At 40.3% G+C, this 13,247-nt stretch overlaps 1 protein-coding gene across 5 annotated transcripts in view; it reads right to left on the reverse strand.

Moving 5' to 3' along the window:
• Positions 1-13,247, reverse strand: part of LOC106088027 (E3 ubiquitin-protein ligase Ubr3) — a 129,321-nt gene that overhangs the window by 5,961 nt on the left and 110,113 nt on the right. For all 5 annotated transcript variants that reach the window (XM_059367965.1, XM_059367963.1, XM_059367964.1 and 2 more), the window contains 2 exons: positions 2,967-5,765; positions 44-467 (listed from right to left, as the gene is read on the reverse strand). In XM_059367965.1, coding sequence (XP_059223948.1) covers positions 44-467; positions 2,967-5,765 — 3,223 coding nt within the window. The remainder of the gene's footprint in view (positions 1-43; positions 468-2,966; positions 5,766-13,247) is intronic.

A 13,247-nucleotide genomic window follows, 5' to 3' on the forward strand; every position in this document is an offset into this window, starting at 1 on the left:
TGTGGTGAAAGTAACAAAACCACTGTTACCATTATATTATTACCTTGATCTAGATGTAGAGGAGCCAGAAGTATAAACTTCAGTAGCAACGCTATGGGATCGGCCAAAATGGCTGGTATCACTTCACGGCAGTGTGAGGGTACTGGTGCAATATCTGTAACTGGCATACCGGCCAAAGAGGCCCAAGAACTCCACAACGGCCATTCGACCAGCACCCGTACATGTACAGAGAGTACATGCAACAGGGGTACAATGCAGTCACGTTTCGCTTTGTATCGTGTGGGATTTGTGGAGCACAATGTGCCACCTCTTTGTATAATCTCTGATTCGAGATTGGTGCGAGCAATTGAGGTAACAAATATGAATAGGCTTCGGAACGTTGGTGGTATTCTTTTCATCTTCCGATGTGTTATGTTTGTCATATCTTCCATTGCACGACCCATAGCTTCAGATAATTTTGTTGAGATCTGTGGAATGTAAAAAGAAAAAAAATGGGTATATACCAGAATATATCGAAACATGTCAACACTCTTCGACCTAATTTCTTACAACTAATGGCCATTGTAGATCCAAAAGAGAATGCTACTTGAAACCTTAAAAAAAAATTGAAATCAATACTTTCATTTGAGGAAGCATTAGCTCGGATTGCAGAAAGGAGCCCTGACTGGTCATTGCAATCCCATGGCAGCCGGTTGTATGTACCGGATTGACCCGATGAATTCCTTCATCGGCAAGGGCTGCCGCCTCAGTGTACCACACACTGCTACTACAACAACAACAACAACTGGTCATTGCAATGTAAGGTCTTTGGAGACTTCTGCAAGAAGAGAAGATCGATTGGGGGGAAAGACAGAATCGATCTTCTCTTCTTGCAGAAGTCTCCAAAGACCTTACATTGCAATGACCAGTTGTTGTTGTTGTTGTAGTAGCAGTGTGTGGTACACAGTGTGTGGTCGATTGGGGGGAAAGACAGATTATGAGTCAATCCCATGGCAGCCGGTTGTACGTACCGGATTGACCCGATGGAATCCTTCATTGGCAAGGGCTGCCGCCTCGGTGTACAACACACTGCTACAACAACAACAACAGATTATGAGTGAACAACTCTTTATGCGCCTGAATTCCCTCCAGGCACTTAACTTTCTCGGCCTTTGGACTACTGTAGAAGACTTAAGTGACTGATTAGCCATATTGGGCCGCCTGTTTCAGTTAGTTTTAGTGGTATGGTGGATCTCTAACTGCATTCTTCTTCAAGCGGCTAAAGATCGCCGAGTAAAGCGGTCAGCAAACGATGCTGCTAGTCGTATGCCCTTCAGCCTAATCTTATTTAACTTTCATTTAAAGCGTCTTAGTCCAACCAATAGTGAAACCAAACTAGGTTATACTTTAGGGACTCCCCTAAAGTGCTTCTTCGCTTACAACTATTAAATTTTGTTTGGCCAAATTAGATTAGGGTCGTACCAATATTAGGGGCAGCCAATAGAACAGGGAAGTGGTGGACCAATTGCAATATCCACGCCAAGGGTAAAATAGTTGAAACAACTAAAGGCGGCCGGACCAAACTTGGGACAACCCTCCATTATTCTGATTAATTACAGAATTATCCAAACACCAACCGTGGAGTTATAAACATGAATTGTAGGGAAATATGAATTACAAATTTGCCTACGAACATTTCATAAAGAAATGTCGTCGATACATCCGAAGAGTGCTGTCCGATTATATTGTAGTTTAAGCTTAACGATAAGGTAAAAATGCAAATTTTGCCCATGAACATTCCACTAAGGAACAGGGACAAAATTCTCACATATCAATGAGTACAGTCCGATTCAAGTTTAAGCTCATTCAAGTTTAAGCCTCATTTTTATAGCCGAGTCCGCAGCTCGCCGTTCGGCCATGTAAAACTTCTCCCCACCTCTTTGGGGAGAAGTTTTACATGGCATAGTACTACACAAATGTTGCCAGCATTAGCAGGGGAAAACCACCGCTGAAAATTTTTTCTGATGGTCTCGCCAGGATACCTTTGTTTTATAGCCGAACCCGAACGGCTTACATATTTGTATAACTCACAAATGTCCCCAGCATTAGCGAGGGGATAACCGCCACTGAAATGTAATGCAAGTGACGTGACTGGATAAATCACAAATATCGCCATCCTTCCTTTGGGGATAACCACCACTCAAATTAGATTATTATGCGCGTCATAGGCAGAGATGGCTTCTTATAAAACTCAGCAATCTCATGGCACCCGGTTGTACGTACCGGGATGGCCGATGGAGTCTTTCATTGGCAAAACCCACTGCACCATATTTTTCTAAAATCACAATGAACGAGTCAATTCTGAGCCAATTCTGATACGTAAAACTGATGGGGCTGTTTTTAGCGAGTAAATTGGGTCTTAGATACATCAGCGGTGATTATGGGCACAAAAACTAGGCCCTTTAGCGTTGAGCTAAAATTTGGATTGGACAGTATTTATCGCATTTCATTTATTCTTTATTTCGTGCAATGCGGAGCTTAAAGGCCTGTAAACAATCACACTATCTTCAAAAAAAAAATATATAATAAATTTATCAACTCTGGAAAAAACTTGCATAGCTCAAAAAAAAAAACAACTAAAAAAATTAACAAAAAAATTTTGTTTAAACCATTGACGTTTGAATATTTGCACTTCATCAAGAGTTTTCAATCAACCCAACCCAAATTGGCGCAAAACCGTGTAAAACTATAAAGTCTATGACATAGAAGTTCAACGGAGAGATCGGTCGATATGGGACCTACATCCGTTGCAGACTCAGCTCACAATTCATAGTTTATTATGATACAGCAGTAGCGGTATCCCAAAGTCACCGTTGGGAATCGAACCCATACCTTTTCAGCATGGCCTCTTACGCCTTCGATTGGAACATTTTTTATATGTGTTTCATTTATCAAAATTAATCTATGGTATTAATTAAAGAACTTACCGGTGGTCTTTCATTTTCCTTTATTAGATTGGTCAACTCAGATACCAATTGCTCAAATGGTTGTGTTCCCGAACGCACTACTGGCGTTGGACGATCCAGCTGTGGGCTCAACGGTAGTACTGAATTGGACAGCTGCCTACACACGGGACAGTAGAATTCTCCCCTCTCGTGTTGATGTTGTCTTTGGCTGGCGTACAATGTTTTCAAATAAGCATCCAAACAACTAAGGTGCACATGGTGACCACACGACTGCACGTGAACCCCATTTTCATAGGCCATATTATTTGAGAGATACCATGATTCTTCGCCAAACTTCAAACTTAGAAGTTCAGTGCGGCGATTGAATTCAGTGGCTAGCCGTGTGCTGTGTTTCAGTCGCTCTTCATCTTCCGGACTTAGGGGTAGCGGTAACCTTTCTGTGATGCGGCGCCGATGACCTACAATGCCGCTGGATTCCACCAAGACAACAAGACCAATTGGATTGGCTTCGGTACTGGGTGTAGTGCAATTGCAAATAATGCAATCATATTCTTTTTCGCGGGGTTGCTCTTCGTATAACTCCTCCTCTTCCTCCATGCCTGCATCCATATTGGTGGCTGCAGCTGTTTGCATAAACTCCTTTTGTTTGTTGGCAAATTCTTGCATCATCTTCATTTGTCTTTCACGGGCTCGTTTGCGTCGCTCTTCCTTCTCTTTAGCTTCACGGGCCTTCGCTTCGGCTTGTTTCTCCCTTTGGTTGGGCCATAGCCTACGGCGTATTTCGTCTATGTTTTGAGCACATAGCTCATCATGTTTGGCTATCTTCCGCAGAAGATTCCCAATAAAGAAAGGTCCATCACCAACACGTGAATCGGATACTTTGATGTTGCGTTTTTTCGTTTGACTAGAGGCTGCAGCAGCAGCTGCCGAAGAAGTTGAGGGCTCCGCAGAACTCTCAGAGTCCACATCCATGGCGGTAGATGACGATAGGGACTCATCTTCCTGATCACCATCGTCAGCGACAGAGAAGCTGTCAAGGGTGCCACTTAATTGCGAATGTAGTTTCAGTAGTAGCGAGAGTATACTTTCATCAATTACAACATCGTCTTTGCTATGACCATCGATCGCATTTTCTACCGAACGTTTTCTGTTGCTCACTTCGTAGGCAAGTCGTGTACGTCCCACACCCAAGGCACCTGGATTCGAGGGTATTATATCCATATTCGTGCTTGGCACAGCCACAGGTTGTACACGTGGAAATGGAATCAAGCTGCCAATTGTGTTGGGAGTTGTTGGCGGGAACATGTCCGGTTGGTTTTGTCTTTGATTTTGTGTGGCCACTTGTTGATTGACACCTGCTATCGTGTTTGAGGGACCCGGTGCTTGGCCATCACGCAGAACCACTTCCATGCCAGTGTTTTCTGCGGACATTGTTATGGGTTGCAAGGAGAAACGATACTCCATGGCTGGCGAAGTTGAGCCATCGGTATTTTCAATGGCATTCCCAATTTCTCGTAAAGAATCGTCCTCCTGACTGTCTTGTCGTATTACCAATCCCGTTTCGGGTACTACAGAAAGATCTGCTGGCAGTGCAACTTCCATGTTCTGAAGACGCATAGGCACTAAAGCGGTAGATGTGGTAGTGGAATTTGGAGCGGAATTACTATGCACTACACTCAAATTGCGTTCATATCCCCAGGCAGGGCTTATATCCATGCTTTGATTATCATCCAGCTCGTAATCGACATCTGTGTAGAATGGATTTGAGCGATAGTGGGCCGGTGTGACTTGTGGCTCCTGAGACTTAAGAGATATTTTCGTCACGACGTGTCTCAAATTGCAGCTCAGGTTATCGGTCGGATAGCATCTGAATAATTTGGGAGGATCTCGACGCATACCGAATGGGTAACAGGGCTTATGTTGCTCCTCACATTCTACAACGGCCGCCTTGTCGCTACCTCCACCAGACTTGGTATCTTCGCTTGTTTCAATGGCAATTTCCAATAGGAAGATTGCTAAGGCCAATAGATGTTCTGATACATCGCGAGAATGTACAGCACGATACAATATCGACAATATTGTGGAGTGGAAGACACGAGAATTTAGAATGCGACAGGGATCACTGAAGGCAGCTCCAACGGGGCGAGGTAAACGAAATGGAGGCCATAAATTACCACTGGCGGGCATACGATTCTTCGACTTGACATAGTTTGTAAAACGATCCAGGGAAGATTGGAAATCACGCCGGTGAACTGCTCGCAGTAGAACGTGCAATGGATCGTAGTACTCCTCCCACACCTCATCGATTGGTGTAAACAGGCCTTGTTCAAGGTTTTCCGAACCAGCCGATGGCGCCTTATACACAGATAACTGTTTCAAGAAAGTTTCAAAATTCTTGGTATGCACATTTCCCGAACGCTCGGGCATTAACTCCAATAACTGTGAATGCGTCTTGTTCTCCGTGGCCAGCAGAGCACTGATTTCTATAATACATTGCGTGGCCTCATCATTACCTAGATTCGTACGACTTGTGACCAATGTCGCTAGGAATGTTAAAAATCCCTCTAACATTGAGGTTTGTTCCATTTTCTGCGATTGCTTGAGTGGTGCCGTTTCCAGCCATTGGGCAACACCAAAGAGATCTATGGTGTTCTGAAGGAAGAAGTATTGTGGCAGATTTGTGGCACAGATTTGCAAAAAGAATAGATCCATATCGGCCATGGAATTACAAAAGTTCGCTTGTATATAGGTCATGGCTTGCCCTTTGATTTGCAGGCCATTGCGTACCCAAATTCCGGCCAAAATCTCATAGAAGAAACTCTGAAACGAAAAAAAAGAAAAACGCTTCCATTAGTTGAGAGCCTAAAAAATTAATTTGTCCTTTTGGAATTCCAACAGCAGGGATTGTCCAGCTTAAAACCATTAATAAAATAGAATTCTAAATCTAATAGCAAAAGAACAAAAAACTGGCTACCCTGGCTTTAACGAATTGCCAACGTAAACTGGGGCCGTTCTTTTATTTTGAACATCTACAATTTTTCATTTAAATAAATTCTTGGGGGCAAGGAAATGGAGTGTGTCATATTTTAACTCGCAGCCACTGTACGGTAATGTTATTAAAATGATGTGGTTGTTCTTATCAATGCAATTTCCAAAGAATCTATAAAGACGTTAAAACCATCAAACTGCTCAAGTCTGTAGTGCAGATAGAAAAGTGAAGCAGTATAGTAACGTACCATACCATACCATACCATAACAAGAAGAAATGTATTTGCATGGAATTTTAATCTTGACGGGCGTAATTGCACTAAGCCCCTTGAGAACTCAATGTATCCTCGAAGATCTCTATGACATCATGGATGTATCATACCGCTTTGGTGAATATTTGTTTGGAATTGGCGAAAACCACTCCAGCACTGAGCTGTCCCGATTGGAATTGCCATGGCTAAGGGACAAGCAGAAAAGGGTTATGTCTCACATAAAAATAGTTTCCCAGGATATTGATGATATGGTGGAGAAAGTATGTTTCTTGTTTTTTTCTAACCGAAAAAGAAAATCCAGTATTACAACAAAGAAGAATTAGACGTAGGAAATTTTAATTTCTTTTATGTTTTAAACAAGCATTCACACTTAATGATTGCCTTGAGGGAAACCACAATGAACTCTGTTATCTCCAGCAGTCAGGCGATTTTACTACTCAACCGGATTGAGCGTATACGCCATCGCATGGATGCAATGTACCGTCACATGAAACTCTTGGAAGGCGATATGGAACAGTTGGAAACTTCCACGTTGGTATACATGGCAAAGTGGTTTGTAAGTCCAAATTCAGAATCCATTGGACACTTATTGAATATACTGCACATGGAGTTGGTGGGAAGAAGTGATGATAGTGCCTTTAAAAAGGAATCAAGTGGTTTGAATTTGATTGCACAATTCTATGATGTAAGTATAAGAACAATTTTTTATTGAAACATAATGCAAATATACAAGGACTACCGTTGGGCAATTCCGACATTGAGATACCCTACACCTCAGGAAATTGGAGACACAATTTTCTACGAGTTTAGCGACTTCTTGCCCAAGAAACCATAGCTCTAAAACCTAAATGTCTGCTGATAATAGCAAACACTGTCTGCTGACTTTAGCAGTTAATTTTGCTGCTTAATAGCAATAGTTTTGCTGTTATAGCAAAATGTTTGCAATTTAAGAACAGCAGACTGAGTGCTTCTATGTCTGTTGTTTGCTGAAAATGAATGCTACTCAATTTCTAATGGGGTTGTTAGAAGGAGGGTCAAAATTAAAGAGCCAAACGATCCGGCCCCGCAACTGTGCTGTAGGTCAATGTGGCCTAAGCACAAGAGGCACTTGCATCGACATTCAAAGAATGTTCAAGTGCACCACAAAAAGAGTTTGGCAATGTTGATGTGCTTGTAAGGATTTCTGCTCTCTTAATGCACTAAGGAGGAAGGAGAGTTAGAGAACCTATTGAGCCCTGTTTCACAACAAAAGCGTATTCTACACCTTACTCAATCGTCGTTGGGTATGTGGGGCATCTTAATCAATTTGACAAAGGTCCGCGATCCACCATGCCAGTGAAAGTATTTTGAATAACAACACACACCAAACTTTTATATGTTTTTTGCGATGCTATTCATTAATAGAAAGCATTGAATATCGATCTCGAGCTGGAATATGTTTGAAATATTACAAAAAGGTTTTAAAGATCAAAATAAAGGAGCGCAAACAGGTAAACTGAAATAAAATGAAAGAAGCAGAAGGAAATTGCCTGATTGCAGCAAGAAAACACATCTGAAGTAATAACAAGTAAAAGCGTGCTAAGTTCGGCCGGGGTGAATCTTACATACCCTCCACCATAGATCGCATTTGCCGAGTTCTTCTCCCGGCATCTCTTCTTAGGCAAAAAAGGATATAAGAAAAGATTTGCTCTGCTATTATTATATTATTACATGTTAGAGACCTCTGTAAAATGTCAGCCAATTCGAGAGAGATCGATTTATAAGGGAGCTGTATCGGGCTATAGACCGATTCAGATCATAATAAACATGTATGTTGATGGTCATGAGAGGATCCGTAGTACATAATTTCAGGCAAATCGGATAATAATTGCGACCTCTAGAGGCTCAAGAAGTCAAGGTGCCAGATCGGTTTATATGTCAGCTATATCAGGTTATGGACCGACAGTTGTTGGATATCATAACAAAACAAGTCGTGCAAAATTTCATTCCAATCGGATAAGAATTGCGCACTCTAGAGGCTCAAGAAGTCAAGACTCAAGATCAGTTTATATGGCATCTATATCAAAACATGGACCGATTTGAACCATACTTGGCAAAGTTGTTGGATATCATAACAAAACACGTCGTGCAAAATTTCATTTCAATCGGATAAGAATTGCGCACTCTAGAGGCTCAAGAAGTCAAGACACAAATCGGTTAATATGGCAGCTATATCAGGTTATGGACCGATTTGAACTATACTTGGTACAGTTGTTGGATATCATAACAAAACACGTCGTGCAAAATTTCATTTCAATCGGATAAGAATTGCGCACTCTAGAGGCTCAAGAAGTCAAGACCCAAGATCGGTTTATATGGCAGCTATATCAAAACATGGACCGATATGGCCCATTTACAATACCAACCGACCTACACTAATAAGAAGTATTTGTGCAAAATTTCAAGCGGCTAGCTTTACTCCTTCGGACATTAGCGTGCTTTCGACAGACAGACGGACGGACGGACATGGCTAGATCGACATTAAATGTCGCGACGATCAAGAATATATATACTTTATGGGGTCTCAGACGAATATTTCGAGTAGTTACAAACAGAATGACGAAATTAGTATACCCCCATCTTATGGTGGAGGGTATAAAAACACATGACCGGCCGTATCAGGCAAACATAAATAATAGCGTAACATTCCACAGAGCACGCGTGGTTTGCGAAGCAAGTGATGCTACTGTCGATGTGTTTCAAAGAAACATAGCAATAAAATAACACACAACAACATGGAGCTCAAAAGTGGGTAAACAAGGGACAAAACGATGTTGTTGCAGTCAGTGCATTGCACACAAGCAGAGATGGGTGATGGGTAAATACCCAAAAGGTATTTACCTGGTAAATTGGGTAAATACCCGGGTATTTTCCCATTTATATCCAAAAGCTGAGTATTTATAATTTTGCAGATATCTTGGGTATAAAAACATTTTCAAAAAATGTTTGATGATTTCGTATTCTTTGTATATAAACCTGATCTTCTGATCTCAACAAATCGGATTTTAGTTATAGATCGATCTCCAGACTTTAAGTCTTGAGGCAATAAATTGGTCATTTCTCATCAGATATCGATGAAATTGGGCATAATGAGTTCTGGTAGACCCCTACCCATTCCTTTAAAGTGTGGTACAGATCGGACAATATTTGGATATAGCTGCCATGTATACCGATATTGTGTAATGGGCCTATTAAAAGAGCATTTTTCATCCTATTTGACACAGTGAGTTCCGATATCCTTCTAAAACTTTTTGTTGAATATCGCCCAGATTGGATTATATTTGGATATAGCTGGCATATAGACCGATCTCCCAAAATAGAGAAGCGGAAATAGGAAATCGTATGTATGTATATATATGGGTGCTATATTGAAATCTGTAAAATTCACCAGTAATGTCGAGAGTAATAAGGAAATCATTCGCGCTAAATTTGAAAATCGATTTACAAATGACCAATTTATAGCAATATTGGTCCAAATCGCACGAAATTATATATGGAAGCCATATCTGAATCTGAACAGATATTTTCCAGCTTCAAAAGTCTTCGTCTCTAGGCCGACGGAAAAGTCTGTGCAAAATTTGAGGATGATCGAATGAAAATTGCGACATGTACTTTGTACGCAAATTAACATGGATGGATAGGAGGCCACCGTAGGGTAGAGATTGGCATGTCCGCCTGTGACGCTGAACGCCTGGGTTCGAATCCTGGCGAGACCATCAGAAAAAATTTTCAGCGGTAGTTTTCCCCTCCTAATGCTGGCAACATTTGTGAGGTACTATGACATGTAAAACTTCTCTCCAAAGAGGTGTCGCACTGCGGCACACCGTTCGGACTCGGCTATAAAAAGGAGGCCCCTAATCATTGAGCTTAAACTTGAATCGGACTGCACTCATTGATATGTGAGAAGATTGCCCCAGTTCCTTAGAGGAATGATCATGGGCAAAATAAACGGACATACCTTTATCGAATCAGAAAGCGATTTTGCACTGATAAATTTTTGTCTTAATTTTAAAGATTCGAGCTAAAAATTAGCAAACTACAATTACCAAGATTATTAATTTTTCAACTTTTTAAGGAAATATTCCCTTTGGTGAACAAGATTTTCCTTCATATTAAGGGTTATTTATTTTAAATGGTAGGTTAATAAATCCTTAACTTTGCGTCTTGTTATTTAGGACAAAAATCTAAAACGAAGGTCAAAATATCGTTGAAAGTTTTGAACAAGACAACAGTGAACAGTAGTTAAAGACGCAAAAAAGCCTTACAAATAGGAGCGTCTTTGAATGTTTAATTTTTTTAGGCCATGATGCTTAGTTTAAAAAATTTTTTTTTCAAAAAATTATTGGACAGTAGTCTATGAAACGGATGGACATGCCCATCCGTTAGTATATAAGGAATTAAATTTAAAGATTGCATCTTTATTTCAAAGTTTTGGTTCTTTGGCTCGTTTTCATTACTAAAATCCTACGAATAAGGAAAAATCTTTAATTTTAGAACAATTTTTTTCAGTGTGAGCGGATCTGTGAATATTAATAGGTCTATTTCTCTTCCTTCTGGGTGTTACCAACAAATGCACTATGTTATAATACCCTATACCATATTAGTGATGCAGGGTATAGAAAATAATAGTAATAAAACACCACAGTATTGGTGTAGGGTATAAAATTATCTTATTTCTGAAAAATTATTTGAGATTGAGGTATATCTCTACTTCATCCTCCCGATTTTCAATTTTAGGGCCTTTTCAAGCCCATCTATCTACCATCCACCCACAATATGTTAGGATTTTGACTAAGCCTGCATACACAATGTGGTGTAGGGTATCTAAAGGTAGGCTTAGCCCGAGTTTTTTGTTTCAAAAAGAGATCACATTAAGGCTGATACAATTTTTTTTTTTCACTTTTTATCAAAAGGTATAATATTGGGTTGCCCAAAAAGTAATTGCGGATTTTTCATATAGTCGGCGTTGACAAATTTTTTCACAGCTTGTGACTCTGTAATTGCATTCTTTCTTCTGTCAGTTATCAGCTGTTACTTTTAGCTTGCTTTAGTAAAAAAGTGTAAAAAAAGTATATTTGATTAAAGTTCATTCTAAGTTTTTTAAAAATGCATTTACTTTCTTTTAAAAAATCCGCAATTACTTTTTGGGCAACCCAATATAATATAACTTTGAGTACTTTTAAATACTTATAATACAACTTCCCAAAGTCCATTAAAGAATCATAGGGGAATGCTTTATGGCAAATGCCATGAATATGAATTTAGATTCTTGCAATATTATACCAAATTGGTCGAACATATACATATATGGGATCAAAATCTGAAACGATTCGCTTTCATCATTTACGACACATTCCCGATCCGCTGCGCCTTCTCTTACTTTATAGGCCCTAGAGTGGTGATTGGTGGGTTTAGGGGTGGTGTGGACCCCCAGTGTGGACTCCCGAAAGTGTGTATGAATTTCGTGCTCTACTCCCAAATTCCTCTCATTTGAGCCCCATATTGCCATGATCGGTAAATATGTTTGTCCGATTTAGAGATTTTTTCGGGTGTGAGGTGGTCCGCCAGGCACTTAGCCTTGAAAAAAATATAAGCATATTGCTCTACTTTCATATACCATTTGTTTAAACCCAATATTGTCATTGGTTTAAGGGAACTTTATGGGATGAAGCGTTACCCAAACACTTGGCCTCAAAATTGATTATTAAAATCGTTTTCTAATCTCAAATATTTTTTATTTGAGCCACATATTGTCATGGTCGGTAAATTTGTACTCACTTTTTGGGGGTTTTGTACCACATTTGGATATAACATACCTTTAATTTGGCCCTTTATTTCGATTTATTTACAAACAGTAAATAAATACTATTTGTGGGGTGTTTTGGGGAAGGAGTAGACCCCCAGCGAATTGGTTCCGAAAGTGTGTATCAATTTCGTGCTCTACTCCCCAAAACCATTCATTTGACATGGCTGGTAAATATGTACGATTAAGGAGTGTTTTGGGGAGCGGGTGGTACCCCAAACACTTAGTCATGAAAATATATCAGCATCGTGCTCTACTCTAAAATATCATATATTTGATCCGCATATTGCCATTGGTTTCAAAATTGGATATCTAATTTGTTTTTGCTTATTGCAAAAGTCAGCAAATATGTCCGGTTTGGTGCATGGGTCCTAAAAACTATCAATATCGAGCTCTACTCTCTTAAGGCCCAAATTGTCATGCTGAGCAAATACGCCCTATTTGGGGGTTGTTATGGGGGATGGGGTGGCGCCATAGACCCTTTTCTCGAATATTGATATCAGATTTGTGCTTTACTCCCAAAGACCTTTCATTTGAGCCCCATATTGCTACGGTCGTAAATTTGTCCTATTTGGGGGGTATTTTTGGAGACGGGAGGCCACCCAAACACTTGGTGCCACATTCGTATTCTACACTCAAATACATTTTCTTTGAGCCCCATATTCCCATGGTCAGTAAATAAGTCCTGTTTGGGGGGTGTTTTGGGGAAGGGATGGACCCCCAGAAACTTGGTCCCACATTTGAATAACAGATTCGTATTCTACTTGCAAAAACCTACGAGTCCCATGTTGCCATGGTTGGTCCCATATGTCCGATTTAGGGGTGTTTTGGGGGTTGGGGTGGTCCCCCCACTTCAGAAATCAAAAAATGTAGTACCCTATTTTCACCACGGGACTATTAACAAACAAACAAATCAACAAACAGACATAAATTGACTTTTATATATAAAGATCTGGGTAGATTTGGGTGAGAGTAAGAGGAGGGCATAAATATATTTTAACGCATAACTATAAGAATTCAAATTCAGGGATCGGTTTTATGGGGGTTATATCAGTTTATAGACCGATGCGGATATATGGTACCGATGTTGGAAGTCAGAACATAGTCATTGTGCCAAATTTCAGCCAAATCAGGGAGGAATTGAGGATTCCAGGGGCTCAAGAAATCAAATCCGGGGATCGGTTTATATGGGGGCTATAT

The sequence above is a fragment of the Stomoxys calcitrans genome, chromosome 4 (genome assembly GCF_963082655.1).
Source record: "Stomoxys calcitrans chromosome 4, idStoCalc2.1, whole genome shotgun sequence".
Classification (NCBI taxonomy): Eukaryota; Metazoa; Arthropoda; class Insecta; order Diptera; family Muscidae; genus Stomoxys; species Stomoxys calcitrans.